We start from the raw sequence: 20,369 nt of genomic DNA, 5'->3' as shown, positions 1-20,369 counted from the left end.
GACAAAGTCAGAGGTTACACTGCCTCAAAATCAATGCAGACCGCTCTCAGAAGACTTTCCTGTTGTTCCTGGTGTCAAATGAGACGATCGATTCAAAGACAATCCAATCAGTCAAAATGTAAACAAAGCTTGCAGCAGGGTGACAGCGTTGTAAAGGGGAGACTCTTACATCATTAAATATGAGGATTTTTTTTTTTTTTTTTTAAATCCTCAGAACACTGACTGTGCCTCTCTCCCTTGGCTTTATATTATTAAATGAATGATCAAATCATATTATTCATGGTGGCTCACACTGTTGCCTCACAGCAAGACCGTCTTGAATTTGAACCTGTCCCAGATGGTGCCTTCATGTCTGGAGTCTGCATGCTGATCCTAGGGCTGTTGCTCTGTCATTGGCTTAGTTGTGTTAAAAGGTTTAACACAACCTGTGATGTATATGGAAATAAAAAAAGTACAGTTTATAATTCAGGGATGTGCTAAGGAAGAGTGAGGTGGGGTGTTAGATCTCTAGCGCATTTGCTGCATAACATTGACCATCAGTACTCTAAACATATGCACATTAGCTGAAGTGCCCAGGTGTCAAAATATTTATTACCATCTCAACAGTACCAATGAGCACAAGAGATGTTTGTTTGTTATTATCCATGAGCTAAAAATAAAACGTAAGCACATGCAAATGTATGCGTGTTTCTTCCTGAAATTAGCTTGATGGACAGGAAGCCTGAAACAGTCTCTAGACACCACTGACTGGCATCACAAGACATGTCAAGGGAATTCCATCAGCATAAACCTGTTGGAAACAATCACACAGTTTTGTCGACTTCTATCTCACTCAGGAGAAGCTATTTTAGCCTGACAATATGGCGTCACGAACCTCTGAGTTTGCTAAAATAGCAGGCCAGCATATAAAGATAATCTGTCAGACATTCAGATTTGTGACACAAGTGTTCTAACTCTGTTTGTCTCAGGGTTGCGTCTCACTGCCGATAACCAGACAACCTGCATTCTTATCAGTTATGTTTGGTGTTTGTATCTCCTGAGCGACTTCAGAGCAACCCCCCACCCTTCCCTCCTCTCTGTATCACTCCGTTTGTGTCTCTCTTTTAAGTTAAACTTATCTCCTTTCTGTGGGTCCGTTTGTCTGTCTTGACGTGTGGGTTTGTGTCTTTGCGTGTCAGTTTAAGTGCAAGCGTTTCAGTCAGGGTGGCTGTTTTGTGTGTCTGTCTGGGTTCAAGAAGTGAAAACAAATAACTTCAGATCCGTGAGCACATATAAGAGCGTGTGTGTCTCCCAGGACAATTTGCATGGATGTTGTCAGATCTGAGAAAGAGCATTAGAGCTTTCTAAACATCAGCTGTCGGCTGCAATATAAACACTCAGGAGCACATTAAGAAGATGCAGACACATAATCACACAGTGTGTGTTAACAGCAATGTGGTGTCACGTTTAGACTTAAACATTTACAAAACAATGTTTGTCTCTTAGACAAGTATAGTCCCCTGGAATACCAGATGACTCCGTGTGTGTGTTCCTTTACTCAGAAAACAGCCTCTCAGCCAAGGTCACAACATTATTTAATACCACACACACTCATGCAGATAAAATTCACCACTAAATTACTACAATTGGAATTTTAAAGACTACCAGAGGAGAAGCAGCTAGCAGCTAGAATACACCCTTGCGTTAACCTCAACCACAAGAGTCAATGCAGCATCCAGCCTGCCTTCAGTCTGACTGCTTTATCCAATGCAAATTCATATTATTGTGTAAAACTCACAGTATTCTCTGAATCATTGTTGATTTGCAAAAACAAGTTTTTTTTTCTCTAAAAATCAAAATGCAGTGCTTCCCATAAGACCTCCTACACAACACAAATTCAGCCAGACAACAAATCAGGCTGCTTTATCATCCCTCCACCATCTTATTGCATCGGTCAGTCAGCAGATAAAAAGCCTATGTGTCACTCATTCAGTCAGTCACCTAGTGACTCATTCACTGAGCCAGTAAATGAATAATTTCCAGAATCCATTCTTCATTCCTGCTGTTCCCTCACACCTGTGCTGGCCCCTCTAAAGCCCTTTTCTCCTCCGGCCGTTAAGAGACATCCAGCTAATTGCTGCGATAAAGGGCTTAGCGTAAGGATCACTATATATTAACAGAGCTTTGTCTATAGATACTAGTCCGGGTCCTTGGGATACCTTACAGCTGTCAGAGAGCCAGTGAATGAAGACAGCTATAGACAATATAGAGCAGATAAAAAGCAGGTGTGGAGCTCAGCAGCAATTCTGAGTGCTTCTAGAACATAGTGTTACTTTTTTCTGACTTAAATGTAATCAGTGAATATGGATGAATCCAGTACATTCCTCTGAAACCTATCCATCTTAACTTTTGCACTACAGCCTGATTTCAGCCAAGAGTCAAGAGCATAAAAAATCCAAAAGCTGTCAATAGTACAAGCAAAACTACACATCTGAGAAAAGTTCCTGAAACTAAGATGAATAAACCTGCATTCCCCTCAGTGCAGCCTGGTGACTGAAAAGGTTAAGAGGTCTAAGCTGTGTAAATTGCAGGACTGGTCCTGTAAAGTGCTGAATACAGAGGTGAGACCCATAAAATGCTGCCTAAAACATTCCTATACTCTTCTGAATTCAAGTTTTTTTCTAACATATATTAAATTTAGTTGTGCTGAAACTGGATGCAGACTTGCTCTACATACTACTACAGTCTGTTAAATGTCCACCAGGCTGACTGATTCAGACATTTGCATTTACAGACACACCTCATGTGGATGATCTGGGGATAGGTGTGGGGCTGCAGTGCATGTGTCTAAACAGCTAAAGAGTTGTAAGCAGGGTGACTCCTGCTTTGTCTTGTCCAAAGAAAAAAAAAACTTCCACTGTATTGCTACTGCTCTCTCCACCTACACGTATATTGCTCAGCTGAGTAGAGGAAGTTCAGTCCTATTGTCTGGGGACTGCTGAAAGGCGTTCTGTGTAGTCAATCACTAAGTGAAGTGGAAGTAGACCAGGCTTGGTAGAGGGAAAGAAGGTCCCCCATGAAAGTAAATTACAACATTTCATCACAAAAGAACTCCTGAAAGGCACTGGATGTACGGAGAGAGAGAGTGAGAGGGAGACTATGGTGCTGATGTCATCCTGAGAGAAATCCTGGAACTGCTCCACAGACAGTGAATAAAGGATCAACTGCCTGGACTCCATGACAGCAGCCATAGAGATTGTACTGAAATGTGTGGATACTTTCCAAATGACTGAAGTAAGCCATGCTGTAGATTCAAATAAAACTAATTTGGATGTAATATCTAGGATGAGACGAGCCCTCTGAGCCAGTTCTTAATGCTTATAGACCTGAAAAGCACCATCTGATGATTCGACCAGGTCCTAAAGCTGCTTTCAGACAGAAACCATCAGTAGAGGAGCTCAGGGGTTGATGGTGGGTGATGGTAAGTGCAGATATCAAAAAAAGCATCAAATGCATCAAAATGGATGTTAAGTGAGAATAAACACTAAGTTTAAATTGTCTGACAAACGAAATGTGTAGAGCATCCATCAGTCAATAATGACTAAGTGAGGTTATGCACACAGTTGCCTGTTTTTTTGTTTTGGAGTGATTATAATTCAGTCCACAGTCTTCTGCTTGCATAATGATGTGGAGCAGTTTTTTTGTGTCTTTTCATTTACTTCACCTTGTTACTGTTTGTGTGTCTGTGTTCATGCCAGTGAGCTTGAGTAAAAGGAACAATTAAACATCTGTAAGCCTGGAAGAAAAAAAAAAACAAACAAGTACAAAAAATGTTCTGGGCAAGAAATCACAGGCATAGACAGACAGACACGCACAAGCATGTGTACACACGCAGCGACAGAATGGGAAGTAATGAAGTGAAGAGAGAATGCTGCTGTCTGACATGAAAATCAACATACCGTGACATGACCATCACACACACAAACACACACACACACAGATCAATAGACAACCGCTTAGACCTGCAGCAAATTATTTGGAAAACAACTCGGTGACGTACGCAGCATACAGACAAACACAAAGTCACTAATGATTAGGCATTCACAGGAACCACAAACATGGACGCTCCTGAATGAAAAAACTGTTGATACCCGTGTTTAACACTTCATGGCTTCTACTAGAATCGAACAGCATACAGTACAGTAACATGTCCTCATATAACTCAATATAACCTCATTTTGTATGACAGGAAACAATGTTAAGGTCTGTCACGCTTGAGAAGGTACAATGTGTGTTTAAATTTCACAAAAAGATATATCAGTCTTGGTTTTCCAAAGTTATGTAATCCCAGTGTGTGTGTGTGTGTGTGTGTGTGTGTGTGTGTGTGTCCTCTGATCTACTTGACCTTTTAAAGAAGTGGTTTAAGAGTCTTCCAGAGGCAACCACAGAGAGCCAGTGAGATAGACAAATGTGACATTATATGTTCATCACAACACAAACATACAAACACACACACGTACGTGTACACACACATACACACACAATGGATGTTCTAAATGACAAAAACATTGTGGCAGCAGTGACATTTAGCCCAGGGAGAAACAACAATCTTTATGTTCATCTTGGTCTCCTTCTGTCTTTGATGTGTCCCTCTCTCCTTCTATTATCTGTCCCTGTGGTATTGCTGTTGTGTATTTGTTTTGTGTATTTTCCCTGCAGCGAAATGGCTTATTTCTGTTCTTATTTGATGTGGTGTTCATGTCTTCACCAAGATACTGTTCTGCACACACTCATATAGCCGCATTTAATTGAATCGTTTGTAATGAGTTGAAGAAAGAAACTCATTTTCTCAATCAATCAGTTTACTATTCTTCAGCATGCAGGCTGAGCGCAACGAAGAGTCTCAGCTACATGAACACACCAGCTTTTCCAACTCTAACTGCATTAACCACCTAAATATTGGAAACATAATGATCAAAGCCTTTCACTCAGAGGGCTGCACTTATACAGGCCTTGATACCAAAGTACTTTCTCATTCAGGTACACACAGAGCAGGACATTTTGGCTCAAGGACATTTAAACAGGAGTGGCCAGAGATCAAACTGACAACCCTGCAATGAATGGACAAGCCTATCTACCAAAGCCACCCTCCTATTTCTCTGAGCAATAGCATTGTCCCCATGGCTGAATTCTGGAAAGGCAGCAATATCTCCCCTTTGTGAAGACTAAATGATTGTCACCACACTCACGTCTTAACATAAGGAGACCAACACTAAAAACCATCAGAAAACTGCAAGTCTGGCTCGGACAAAGAGCGTTAGTCCTCCTCTGCAGTCACAGGACTAAAAGTCCCAGACGAATCAGTAAACTTGTACAAAACTATTGAAGGAAAACCATGACTGCACTTCCTAATCGCTGGAATCTGAGTAAGATGTGCTATAACTACAGTTGTGCTCTGTCAGCTATAGTAGGCCAGTTAACAGTAATTATGAGGTTTCTCGTTAATTAGCGAGGAGCACCCAGCTGTTTCAGCCCCACAAGACAAAAGGCCTTCAGCACACACTCCAACACACGTGCACACACACGACATAGACACATGCTCATGCACACACCTGGGGGAGTCTTGGTAAAATGTCAGGGCTGTTCAGATTGTAATTACAGGGAGATTTGCTGCCTCTCTCACAAAGCCGAGATAAACCACCTGAATGACACACACACACACAAACACACTCACAGCACATAAACATCCACACAGTGCCACACTCAACTTTTACAGAAAATCAATACCAAACCCTGTCTTTGGCACACACCATATTATAGAGGACACAGTAACAATTAGCACAACCTCTTGCTTTTATTTTCTTCTTGTTAGCCACTTAAGATACGTTTTTTATCAAATTGTAGCTTCATGTTACCCCACTAAAAGATATTTAAAGCATTCAGGCGGCACACTCAGGGATCCATACGCAGCTCTTCTGAGTGCAAGTCGATGCTCATTAACTGAATTCCTTTTTACATGGTATGCATTCAAAACAGGACATGTGCCTTTCACACTTGCATAATTCCTCATGTTCACATTAAGTATTAATTAAGTATTCCCGACTTGCCTGATGTATTCTGGATGAATTACAAAAAAGGGAACAGTTTTGTTACGCTGTACATAAAAGGATCTGCTAAACAATAGAAACTGGGTGCTATGTGCTCGGTTATACCAAGATTACGCTCCCTCATGGACACAGAGTTGTTCTTATTGTGCTACCTTCAAGTTCGCCTAGAGCCTGCAGAAGATCAACACCGATAACATCGTAGAGTCCACGTTGACACAAACACAAGTATATTTGATTAGTTTGTCCTTTTTAGGACACACTAACATACAAATATTCATAAATAAATAATAATGTTTCCCCTATTGTTAGGTTTACAGTTTATTTCTGGAACCTCCGCAACAGCCAGAAGATGATGTACTGCTCACAAGCAAAGGCTTCCCTCAGAGTCTTAAAGAAACAGGAGCTAATAGTACTGTGGTCTCTGCAGCTACTACTCTAATGGAGTCATATAGAGACAGACATGAGCAATAACAGGTCACTGCTAAATCTTTTTGTATTTAACCAATTGTTGCTGAGAGAGCAGAAAAAAATACTTGTAGCATGATACATTAAATATTGACTTTCATTGACAGTTTGGAATCATGCTGCATAAGAAACAAGGGCAATGCCCTAAAACTGATGAGCCATAACATTTCAGTAGGAGGCCTCTGTGTGTGTCCGTGTGGGTGGATGCACATTTTGAGTTCCAGGCAGACTGTCTGCCGCTTTCTACATGCAAGTGTCTGAACGTCTCTGTCTGTCAGTGTGTGTTAAATGTAATCTTGGCAGGTTCCTGGAAGCCTGCTGAGCTGTGAAGAGGAGGTGCGATTATAATTTCAGTGCCCCACTATTTCCACCATAGTTGCATCAGTACTTAGTACCTGCTACACCTATTTCCCCTGGTGCTCCTATTCATAACTCTTTTCCTCCAAGGACAATGACAGCAACAGCCAACAGTGGTCATTTTACTTCAATCTAGTGGAAATGACAGTGGAGATGAATTCACGGGAAGCACAATTCATTCATTGAATTATAGTTTTTCCCGGTACCATTACCACTAGTGCCACTTCTGACATCGCCCTTTGTATGGTGTAGAATATGTGCTTCTACATTGTGATTCCTCCTTCTGTGTGATGCAGCTTTTTAAAGGTTGTTCCTTCTTTTTAAGTGCTCACAGAGAGGACACTTTTGGATTTTATATTGACTTTCAAAATACCCAGCAATTAGAGGTTATATAGGATCCAAGTCAAAAAGGGATATATGGACTGTTCTGGGTCTCTTTTTACCACAAGGAAAAGGTTCCTCAAGTGAACGGAAGTAGACTGAAGCTAGAAAGGGGCACACTAACTAAGAGAATGACATTCATTAAAGAGGCTATTCTCAGACTTCCTTCTTCACTCTGGTGGACTAAGGCCATAAGGATTCTGCTGGGGTCAGACAAATATTCTGCACTGAAGTCTGGGTAAATTCTCTTGCTTTAACAACATTAATTGACAATAAGCACCCTTGCCTACCATCTGATGATGAAATCTACATCAGACACGACCCGCTCGCAGACTCAAAGTGTGTAAGACACATAAAACTGAGTGCGCTTTCCTTTGAATATCATTAGAAAACCTGTAATGACGCTATCTGGATGTAGAGCACTATGTATGCAAGCGAGGCAGGTTGTTTCATTCTGAGTTAGACTAGATCTGAGTTGACAACTGCAGTATGCTCAGACACAGCAACAAATGGTGGAGTGGACGGGTGGATGGACACACGCACTCGTGTTCATTCATCGGGGGATGTGTTTGTCAATCAAAGGCCTAAATGCATTTTGTTTGATAAGGTATCAAATTAAATTCCACATGGCCTTATGTTTTTTTCAGATTCTCAGACATCTTTATTTCGAGCAGAGATGGTCCACCGCTCACACTGAGTTGGCGCTCTATCATTGTGCATTAAATGAAATGGCTGAATATCAGCAGCAACATAACATCATAACAACACAGCATCTCTGTAAAACCAAATGTAACAGGTAATATCTATGACTGTTCAAAGATCGAAAGACATTAAACAACCTTTCACAAAGCCACCTCCAAGTGCACCCGCTGTCTGAATGCCTCACGTCATGTCACTGAAGCTTAGAGACAGTTCACTTTAATCTATCCTAATTATTTATCTCAATATTTTTATTATACATGTGTGGTAGCATAGTCCATAGGAAAACATTTCACTATAAAAGCATGCTAATGTTCACAAGTATAGGTGGAATTGTAGTGACATGTTCAACATTAGTTGCTGTCAGGCAGGAATGACCCAACTAGCAGGCGTCATGTGATCTAAAAAACACACTCCACTGCACATATTTCAAGGTAATACATGTAATTAATCTGAGTTACTGCTGCCTCCCATGACCGAAGTGGGCACATTAGTAAGAACTACATAGCCAGCACATAAATCCAGCAAATAAATCCACATGCTAATCCTTTCTATGGCAAAAGCCACAACTCTTCTGCTCTTCTACAGGAAAAAAATATTCTCTCACATCTAAAACCTGTGGCACTAAATAAATCAGGAATAACAAATTGGTTTGACCTGTTGCCCTTCATTGGATCATGGTAGAATGGATCATGCTTCAAAGGTTAATCAACCTCTAATTAGCAGTGTCTTAAATATATCGGAAAAACAAATGAACAAATTGATGGGAGTAATCCATGTAATCCATAATCCTCTTTGATTTCATTATGTGGGAACGTATTCGGCCCATATGTTCAGCTGTAATTGAAAACATGAACTTGCTAATGGCTTATTATGAGTGCTTAAATGTGTACAGTCAATGGAGTATAACATAACACACACATGCATGTGCAAAGGCCAACAGACTACAATACAAGAACTACGTTGAAGACAGAGATGGAGCTCAGCGGTCGTCACTTTTAGGCCCCGTTCACACTGGGGAAAAAAATGTGGCTTAAGCAGGATTTGGCTGCATCCAGATCAATCCAGATGTGTTTTTTTCCGAGTGTGAACACCTCCAATCCAGCTGAATCCAGTTTGATTTCAAGCCGGCTAGATCCACCCTCGAGAGGTGGATCTAGCAGGATTGGCTCAAATGTGGCTCAGGTGTGAACGCAAATGTGTCCGAATCCGAATCCGGCTAGCCACATTATTAGCCATATTACAAGGCCCCACCTAGTGGTTTGGAGAACAGCAAACACGCTGGATGAAGCCAGATTGAGTGCGGACACAACTGTGTGCTAGCCAGATTTGAAAATAGGTCTGAACGCATCCAGCTTAAAGGCTGTCTGGGCTCAATCCTACTCTAGCTGGAATGACTTTCTCCAGTGTGAACGGGGCCTAAGAGGCTGAGAACGCGACCAGCTACAATACCTTCATTTCAATGTTGCAACTAAGGCCCCGTTCACACTGGAGAAAGTCATTCCAGCTAGAATAGGATTGAGCCCAGACAGCCTTTAAGCTGGATGCGTTCAGACCTATTTTCAAATCTGGCTAGCACACAGTTGTGTCAGCACTCAATCCGGCTTCATCCAGCGTGTTTGCTGTTCTCCAAACCACTAGGTGGCGCCTCGTAATATGGCTAATAATGTGGCAAGCTGGATTCGCTAGCCACATTTGCGTTCACACCTGAGCCACATTTGAGCCAATCCTGCTAGATCCACCTCTCGAGGGTGGATCTAGCCGGCTTGAAATCAAACTGGATTCAGCTGGATTGGAGGTGTTCACACTCGGAAAAAAACACATCTGGATTGATCTGGATGCGGCCAAATCCTGCTTAAGCCACATTTTTTCCCCAGTGTGAACGGGGCCTACATTTATAACTAACCAGGCTTTAAGATCAGAACAAACTGGGCTTTTTTCTCATCTAACTTTTAGCTAGTGTTGCTACCAAATACTTGATTGTTGGGGCGTGCATAAAAAACAGTCCTATTGGCCTATAAGCTCATAAATATTAAACAAAAGAATAAGGAACGACCGACAGTCCTGCATTCTCTTTTTCTGACCCGTTATCAAGCGTCAAACTGAGCAGAGATCCTCTGCACAGCTTTGATGAATTCTGTATGGACCTGGAAAAAAAACATGTTTGTCAGTTAAGATGTGTCCTTTGAACATGGTGACCTTCATGACATATGTGGAGTCTGTGTTCCTTGTGGATGAATGGATTTTAATTCAGTTGATTTCTGTTCCATAAAGGCGCAATTCTGATCCAGTGACTCCATTCCTTTTATCTTTCAATCCCTTTTATCCCTTTCTTTCTTTTGATCTCAGAAACTCATTTCAGCTCAACTTCTACCAGACATTTAGACATTGACTAGTCCTTAGAATAGTCTTTTGCTTCCTTTGTTTGTTGAGAGATATACAGTAAATTACCTCTAGAAGCAGCGAGGTAAAAAAACGGTGCTTAGCGTTGGGTTTCTCTTCATGGTAGTTTTCTAATGCGTTAACCCTGAACCTTCCTAAACCGAAGATGAATTTATATGATGTGTTGTTTACGTGGTGTTTTAACATCCCCCTGAAGTGTATTGTTAGGCTGTGCATGTTCTCTAAAAGTTTACTTTGCTAACTGTACTGGATTATATAAAGCAAGCAAAAAAAGCAAAAAAAGTTCTGTTAAATTTACTTTTCTAAGGAAAATTTGATAAAGAGGAATTGTGTCTGAACCAGAATTATAGTTATGGTTTTCCATTAGCAACAAAATTGTGATTAAACTGTTTGCTGTACTTTTCAAGCCAAAGAGGCACTTAACTACAGCCTTATTTTTTTGTGTAAAACCCACATAAAATCCAGAGGAATATTGGCAGCAGATACAACAGCAACAAAGTGTATCACAGGAAAGTTGCCAAAGATGAAAGTCCTTTCTGATCTAATGCATTTGCTGTAGACTGTGCTATTCACATGAACTTGCAAGCAGACAAAACAGGACGTCAGATAGAACGCACCGAGGCTGGGGTTCATTATGCCAACTGTGGACTGCATCACATTCAGGGACAATGTGTTGTTTTTTTTTTGTTTTTTGTTTTTTTAATGTACAAATGAACTACCTTATATGAAGATCCTTTCTGTGTAATCCAACAAGGATGATAACACAGGTGGGAGACAAACTCGTTTAACAAGGGGAGATGACAGAATGGGAGTACGCGTGTTGCGGTGTCAGGTTTGGTTGTGGTCACGCAGTTAAGCATCTGCTCTCTGTCTGACCCAGTGACCCTGAACGAGAGCGGTAGGGAGACAGTGAGAGAGACAGAGCAGGGTAGGGTCAGGGTGTGAGAGAAACAGACGGCTCGGGTCAGAGATCGAAACATTTACTGTTGTCCGCAGCAACATCCTGCTGAGCTTTTGTCTGTGAGCTGCACAAAACCTGCATGCCGGCAACCCCTGGGATAAACTGTACTATAACGCCTCATTATATACAAATACATGCTTATTTATGGAATACGATTACAAGTAATTCATGTTTATTTGCTCCCGGTTTCTCTATTTGAACATTAAGATATTGGACATATTAGGGGCATATTAGTGATTATTTTGTATATCATATGTGTGTATAGATGTCTGCACACATAAGCATGAACTGTAGCTGCCTCCGTTCCTATCCCCGCCTGGCCCAGCGGAGGTTTTCCCCCTTTTTTGGGGCATGCTGCTGTCCACCGAAGCATGAAAGCCTTTGAAAACGGGCAATTTTAGTGAAGACTTGCATTAAATACTGCTTCTGTACTCTCAGTGCAATCGTTTGGCTGTGCAGTCTCTTTGGAGTAATTTTATTGCCAGCTATAAAGGACCAATTTTCTTTCAGTTTACTTGTTTTGTTAAAAAAAAGGAGAGAGAAAGAAAGAAAAGTTGACCACAAATTGAAGCAGAGTTTTTTGGGGACACAGAGTTCACCAGTGTGATGACTGACATGAAAAACAGATGAAAAGGGTTAAGAGGAGAGGAGAGAAGAGAGAGGACAGAGGAGGCAGGAGTGAGGAGAGAGGAGAGATGTTAGGTAAGCAGGTGACAGCAGTAGCCTCCAGCTGTGAACTGAGTGCGCCCAGAAACAGCCTGACAGGGCCTGCTGGGGAAATGAGTCTTCTCTGGGAATAAATCTGACAAGCACACACATGCACATGCGCACACACACACACCGAAAGGGATCTTGAGCACTGGGGAAACATACATACACATACACAGAATGAACAACGGTACAAAAAGGCTCCCAAGGTGCAAGGCTCAGACAGGAAATACATCATCGCTCAGGAAGAAATGCATCACCTGCGGAGCTCACAGCCTCCTATCCAATAAGACTACAGGGGATGCTGCTTATGCATGCAAAAGCACATGAACGATAATGATAATGTTGATTAGGAAAGCCATGCGTAATATAATAAACTGAATCCTACAGGATTCTTTAAAAACAAAGGACAGACTTAATGTAACAGCAAAACAAAAACAATCCTCATGAGCATATACCAGCATGAGGTGATGAGCTGGTGAGACTAGTGTGTGTGATTAGGTAGCTAGGTGTGTTTGATGTCTGCTGACAGCCATGTTTCTGTGGGTTAGGGGCACATGGGCATAACTGTCATCACAAAACCAGGTCTAAGCACATACACATAAATACACCCTGCTGCTTATGATCTCACCCAGCTCCCCTTTGTGCCACTGCTACTGTTAAGATACAAATAATGATGCTTGGTTATATGATGGTTACTAAATGACACCCCAAAAGGGTTAATTTAATAAATTCAAACATCTAGGAAAATGAATATAGAACCTTCATCTATAAATAACAGAGATTGACATTGTTCCATCAGCTAATCAAGGCTTTATCCTCCTCCTGTGTAGCTTTGTGTGTCTTTAGAGATTTGACTGATTTTACTACAATTAAATAAACATTTAAATAATTGCTGTTTTAATGAACACAACAGTAATTACTCGAAAGCTGGAAAAAAAAATAAAAACTATTTGAAAAAAGTACTGTAGCTGCTAACTTAATAAGTCCCTGAAGGCGCTATGTTAATGTGAAGTAACTGCACGAACATTACACTCAATCATGTTGTTTTTCCCCACCAACATTGACACAGATAATGTTTAATATTTGTATAAAAAGCTGCATGTTTATTAATAAAAAATTAAATAAAAATAAATATAATAATATCTATGACATTACATTACTGGGACAGAGAGAAATGATTCCATAAACTACAACAGAATAAAAAAAATGTTTGTTGAATTTATGTGGACTTCACACATTAGGCAGTGTGAGCAGTGGATAAAATATACTTCTTTATCCCGGCTGTATTCATGTTTAATGATGTCTTACAACTTTTTAGCAGGTTCTGAGGTTGCCTGATGGAACCAATTTCCCCCTCTTCTACCTGGAGGGTGAGTAACCTGGAAGGGAGTGAATTAGCTGGCAGTCAAATTACTAAAATAGGTATGAATCAAAGGCAAAGTGACAGGACTAAAGGCAACTTTATTTAGCTCAAGTTAATTTCCAGTTGCCATGACATCAACATGACTGGGTGTGCAGAGCTTTTGTGATAAGCACAGGCTGCTTTTAAAGGGATAATGAACAACCTTATTATTTGTGTCTTCTCAGAGCCTGTGCCAATGTGGTGCAAGGAATTTTATGTCAGCTACACGCTGTATGTATTCTCCCCACAGAGCAGCATACAGTCATTAAGGGCATCAGTATCTTCCTCAAGGACAGTCTGACAGGGACAGACCCTGGCTGTCACCAGGGACTGAACCTTTGACCGACTCTGCTCTTTATATGCCCACCCATCCATCCTCCCTCTTCCTCCTATATACTATTTCCTCTTTTGCTCCAAGCCTCCATCTTTAATGGAATCCCCCTCATCAATACTAGCAATTTTTTAACACACACACAACCTGCCAGTCTTCTGTAACCTCAATATTATTTTAAACGTGATTAGAAGTCAATATGACATGAAAACACACAACCAAAAAAAATACATGAGCACACCAAGACAGCATGTGCTATCCTAAGGGCGTGACCACAAACACGCACACACAGGAACACAGGAGACAGACACACACATAGTGTCTCTCTGATGCGTTACAAGAAAGGCATATGAGAAATTAACAAAGACAGACAGTCTCGTATCCAGCTGGTGCTCCCTGTTGGGCTGCCTGTGTGCATGACAGAAAGACATGCAGAGTGCCATGTGGGTCCACAGACATCTTCCCAAAAAGTTCCACTCTGGTTAATTGAGAAATACAGGTGACTTTTCAAACTTTATCAGGGTTTAAATCAAACGATTGTTGAAGCACATGTGGAATATTTCAAAGTGGAAAGTGGCTATAATATCATCACAGACCCACTTAGTCCACCACAGCGTGCTGTCTTTCCTCATGACTTCACCATGAAGATACTGTCTTCAATTATAATGAATTATGATTGAATTTATTACACCCATGACACCATTCTGTAAAAGCACATTTGCAACAGACCTTATGAGGAAGAGTGCAGTTGCATATAGAGAGCTGTTATGAAGCCACTGGAACAGCTAACTGGAGTGCGGTCTCTATTTCCTCCAATTTGCATGGCGAAATGATCACTTCTTTCATTTTAACAAGCCTGCTGATAGCAAAGACGGCTCAATATGTGCAAGCTGACATTTCTAAAACTCATAGCAGCCAAACACAAATCTAAAATACAAAAGCAGCTCAGCTTGTAAGCAATTTTAAAAAAATGCAAATACAAAAGGTGCCATTTGGTCACAATCTGTGTTCGCTAGAAGGCGAAACATACGAGTACTACTACAAGATAGAAGAGTAAAAGGCTTTAAGAGCAGATGTAGAATGAAATATAGTGTTTTACAAATTCAGCATGGGTAGGGGTCCAGAGGGGGAAAAAAGGCTGCGTGATAATGGGAAAAGAAAGAAAAGTTTAAAATGGAACAGTCAAGTATCCAAAAGTGCTCACTCACTCCTCAACATGGGAGTTTGGAGTTCTATTAGAAGGCACTGGCAGCATTTGCCCCTCCAAACTTTTGCAACCATCTGTAGCTACTATTAAAATAGCAAAGTACAGTACAAGGAATTGAAAGCAGTAAAAGGGGTGGAAAGGTGAATGGCGAGGTAATTAAAATAAGCAAAAAGTGATGCCTCTAACAGAAAGGTCAATGCCCTCTAATACTGTGAAATATCAAAGGCTTGAGAGTCATTAAAAAACATGCAGCCACACATGATCATAGCTGCTCTAAGGGTAAGAGGCAATCATTAGCCCCACAATTACTTTCACAAGCTTCAGGTAAATAAGGTCTGCAGAAAGGAAAAGAAAATGATCAGTCTGCACACATAAGCAACGAACAAGGCCCAGGCTTTCAACAAGCCGTAAACGACCAGGGTTTATGCAACAAGCTTCTCTGCCATTTTTTGTGGTAATGTGTCACAAACCTATTCAGCTCAAACATTCGAACACTAATATTCTTTTTCCTCTGTTTTGAATGAAAAATGATGACTCGATTTTAAAATGTCGGCTCATACTTACATAGGAAAAGCATTGTTTTATCATAAAGAGATGCGAGATGGAGATTATGACAGGGTGAAAGTCATTTCCAATTGAGGCTGTAAGGTTGGGTGCAACCCTACAAAATGAGATGACAAAGACAAGGCTGCTGAAATCCAAGCTCAGGAATGAAATCCCGCTGACTTATGTTGTTACTACCCCCCCCCCTTCTAACCCCCACACATATGACTGCCTCACTTTCTCACCATTTGTCTCCTTCCCAGTCACGCCTCCTCACCCTTCCCTTGCTCTCTCTCTCTCTCTCTCTCTCTCTGTAAGTCAAAAGTATTTATACGATCAAGGGGCTGACTCTGCGACAGACACATCTTCCTCACTGAGAAACCCGCCATAAGCCATGGGATTAAATATGTGTCTGCTCTGTGCTAATGTTTAGCGTGAGTGTTCTCGCCTGTCTCCTCGGTGTGTGCACATGGTGGAGCTCACCGATTATCAATTGTACCTTGAATATCAATTGATAAGTGACAGCAGAGACTAACGAGCAACCGGTAGCCAACACAGATAAATGATTAGTGGTGGCATATTAATGGACAACATCCATCAATGACTTATAATCAGAATCAGGGTTTCGGACTGCTCCGATCAATCTCTTGATATCCAGTGATGGGTTATAAAACCTGGTTGGAGGAGCGTTTCACTCTGCCTAACAGCCTGAGCAATTTAACACTGATGACCAGCATTAAATTACTAGATGCTACCGGGGGATGACTGATAAATTTCAATTTAGTCTTGTTGCTAGAACAATGCACTACATTTCCATGGCTCGTCAATATAAATTAAATTAGCTATTTTTAGCCTTCTAGGTTAATTGCATGGTCACATGCTAAAGACTAGGCCTTCAGTAGGACCGATTCCTTACCCTATCAATGACCAGAAGGAGATTACCTGGGCTGTCTAATTGATAATTAGTGCTTGAAGATTAACTAATGTTTTGTCCTTTGATTGAGTGCTGGTGAAATCCATACTGTCAGCAAAAATATGATGATGTTGAAAGGAGCCCACACATTGATTTAAGAAAGGTTGGATCCTGAATGTAGCACAGAATACATTTAGGTCTGGGACACAGTGAAAAAAAATGTGTGTGTGAGTGTGTGTGTGCACGTGAGTGAGTGTGTGCCCCCTTCTTCCGTGCATGTGCACATGTGTGATTTAGTATGTTTGGTGAGTAAATTAAGCCTCTGGAGCCACGGGACAAATCTGACAGACGAAACGAAAAAAGGAGGGAGCCTGGAGGACAGATGAGAGCAGAGAAGAAACGCTGAGCAGAGGGGAGGAAACGAAGAGCAGGGGACAGGAGAGGAGGAGGAGGAGGAGGAGAGGTGGAGTTAAGCTGAGCTGAGCAGTAGAGAGAACAGATGAAACAGGGGCAAGAGGAAGAGCAGAATACAAGTACAGCAACTCTTCAGGGTATGACATAAAGAAAAACTTCATTTAAATCTGCTTTTTTTTAACATTATGCTCCATAAATTACATCCTCATGAGCCTTTGAAAAAAAAAACAGTTTTATAATAACCCGTCATGGCACACAGAGGAGGCTAGAGTGCTGAAACCTTTCATCAGCTCTCTTCAAGAATGACCTCTTGTCCTCATTTCATTGTACAAAGACTTTGGGGACCACAAGACTCCTCAATTAAAACCCAACATCACGACAAAAGATGCCGCGGCTCCGGAAATGGCGCCATGTCTTTGTGTCAAATGTGTTGAGCAAGTTGAGAAATTAAGGTTTTTGTCCACTGGCTAAGATGGCGTGTGAATCCATTACCTCCTTGTTCATTACTTCACCCTCCAGATTGCTTTTTTTTTTAAAGAATAGAACTGTGGGTCCATACAGTGATTGGTTACCTGCCAATGGCCCTACAGAGTAGACTAATATACCAGAACACAGCCAAAATGGAACAGCTTTCTGGCTGCTGGTGGCTGGGTTTTAATTTTCAAGCTTCTTTTTTTTTTAAAGCCTTGGTCCCCTACAAAATGTCAGCATGGATCAAAGGGACATTTAATTACTCATTTATTTACCTGTGCTTTTAGAGGTTTTATTTAACTGCTCACTTTGCCAGCATTTATACGCCATCTTGTTGGGAAGTTGTATGCACTCTGAGTCTCTCACAGGCTAGACAGGCACGACCAGATATGTGCCAGGATCTGTGCTCCAAATGATTTAAAATTAGATCTTCTGTGCCCGAGGAAATCCCACCCGCTTTTTTTCTTTTGTGCAGTCAACACTCTACAAATCACAATCTCTCATCTGTCCATCAAACTGAACTCTCTCTCTCTCTCTACATATATATTCACCTTTCTCTGTCACCTGATCTGTGATGCTGCACAGCCATGTGTCTAGACGTTGTCAATGTGTTTAATCACTGTAAAAATCTATTATCTGGTATTTCTGCTCAGTCAGCCTACACACACTCTCCTTCCACCGGAGGATCATGCAGACTTTACAATGACAATGACAAATGCTCCTCAACATCAGCTGGATTTTTTGAACCGCTCGCCAAATCTTCAACCACATTTCCTGACCAGAATCAGCCTGGTTGAGTGTTCTCACAAACCTAGAGGAAGGTTCAGTTAGAAAGCTTATGTCACTAAACTTATTCTGTCGCTCCCACTTCTGTCACTGAACTCTCTCACCCCCTCCTCTCCTCCATCCACCATAAATGGTTAAGTTTCCACAACACAAAAGCCTCACCTAACACAGCAGTGTGTGTGTGTGTGTGTGTGTGTGTGTGTGTGTACTACATGCTCACATATATATATATGTGTGTGTGTGTGTGTGTGTGTTTGGACAGCAGTTCTGAACAGGACAGGAAACTAAAAATGGAAGGAAAAGAAAGACAGACAAAGAAAAGCAGGAGAGAGTGTGTGCCATACTGTGAATATTTTAACATTTTATTTCACTCCAGAGAAAAGAAGTGTGGGCAAGGAAGACAGGGAGAGGGGGGGGGGGACAAGGACAGAAAGTGTGTGTGTGTGTGAGAGAGAGAGAGAGAGAGAGAGAGAGAAAGGGGGAGACACCCATTATATAACCTCTTTTGACTGAAATACAGTAAAAAAAGAAGAAGAAGAAGAAGAAGAAGAAGAATGCTGGTGGAGATTTGGGAATAAAATGCTGTGTAAGGCTTGGACCTCATCACTATATACAACTCACGTTCACACACACACACACACACACACACACACACACTCCTGCACACACTTTGGTATAAGCAACTCACGTTCACTGCCACAGCCCAAGAGCTACCGCAAGAATATTTATTGGCTACCAGCTCAATGGCTGTATTGAAGAGAAGGATGAGAGGGAGAGAGAGAGAGAGAGAGAGAGAGAGAGAGAGAGAGGGAGGAAAGATGCTGTTGCTGGTCCCCCCTCTCTCTCTCTCTCTCTCCTTCTTCTCCCTTCATCCTCCCTGTAAGCCCATTTCTATTTCTCTGCTTCCCTCCGCAACACACCACATATACATCCAGGCGCGCACGCAGCTCGCGCGCCCACACGCACACCTCCCCTCACACTCATGCGCCGACACCTCAGAGACATCCTCACGCGCGCGCAGACACCCTCTCTCCCCACACACTCTTTTCCACACACAGAAGAATCTTCCTCAATCTTCTCATCTTTCTTTCCGCAGTCAGAGCAAAACAATACAAACAAACCCAAAAAACAAGTCGGACCCTGACGGCGCGCGTGCCAGCCTGAACGCACGTGCGCGCGCGCGCGCCCCGGTGTGTGCGCCTGTGTCGCATCCCCTTACCTTGCGCGCGCGAGGAGAGCGAGCAGAGAACCAGACTCCACAGAAAACAGCGCATCACCGTCATTCCTCCGTCCCTCATCCTCTCCTCCGTCCCTCTCATCGTCCTCCTCTTCGTCGTCGTCGTCGCCCTCTTCATCCTCCTCGTTGCCGACGAGAGGTGCGCGAGACACGGTGCCGTGCCGCTGTTAGTAATATTATTAGCATCAATACATCTTCCGCGAGCCGAGCGCGAGCCCTCTAAGCTCTCACCGGGCCGCATGCTGCTTCACATCCAGAAAACGGAGGGGGAGAGAGAGAGAGAGGGGGGAGAGAGAGAGGGAGAGGGAGAGAGAGAAGGGTGAGAAAAAGAGAGAGAGAGAGAGAGAAAGGGAGAAGCGTTTTCTTTGCCTTCTCCTTCTAACATAGACTAGATAAATCCTTCATATCCGGAATAAAAAATGAATTCAGTCAACATCCACAGAGAGAGACAGAGAGACAGAGGGGCGCACAGGTTGTCTCTGTCTTTACATCCACTCTCCGCCGGGTCTTTTTCAGCAATGCTTGTCGTCAATTTCTCTCTATTCCGTCCCGTTCCATTGCAAAAAAAAAAAGTGCCAGAGAGGAAGGGAGAGCTTCAAATCCACACTTCCCTCAGGCTGCACCCCCTCTTCATTCTGAATGATCCCTCTTTCTGCCTCCTTCCTTATGTGCCTCTCCTCCTGTGTCGTTTTGCGTCTCCTCACGTTGTCTCTTCTTCATACAATCCCCCTGTTCCTCTTGTTTCCTTCTGGACAGGGATTTCTCTCCTGTCCGGATAATCCTCCGTCTCTGGACCCGTCTGTCAAACCTCTTCCTCTCTCACAAGCAACTGTGAGGAGAATTTAGCACCTTTCACCTCCTGAAAAGAAGAGAAAAGCATTATTCTCTCATCATTCATTTCACTTCTTTTTAACAGTCAGCGCCAGCAGTCACTCCTTTCCCCCAAAAACCCCTTACCAAACAAGCCAGAGAACGGAGCCTCCTCGTAATGTTGTGACAGTC

General features: G+C 42.1%; 1 protein-coding gene across 1 annotated transcript in view; it reads right to left on the bottom strand.

The window, feature by feature from the left end:
- The window catches only part of csmd3b (CUB and Sushi multiple domains 3b), a 253,514-nt gene extending 233,906 nt beyond the window's left edge, over positions 1 to 19,608 (bottom strand). Inside the window, exon 1 of the mRNA XM_028431853.1 lies at positions 19,350 to 19,608. Coding sequence (XP_028287654.1) covers positions 19,350 to 19,608 — 259 coding nt within the window. The remainder of the gene's footprint in view (positions 1 to 19,349) is intronic.
- Between the last annotated feature and the right edge of the window lie 761 nt (positions 19,609 to 20,369).

Source organism: Parambassis ranga, chromosome 2 (assembly GCF_900634625.1).
Source record: "Parambassis ranga chromosome 2, fParRan2.1, whole genome shotgun sequence".
NCBI classification, from domain to species: domain Eukaryota; kingdom Metazoa; phylum Chordata; class Actinopteri; family Ambassidae; genus Parambassis; species Parambassis ranga.
This window is presented reverse-complemented; position numbering and strand designations above follow the sequence as displayed.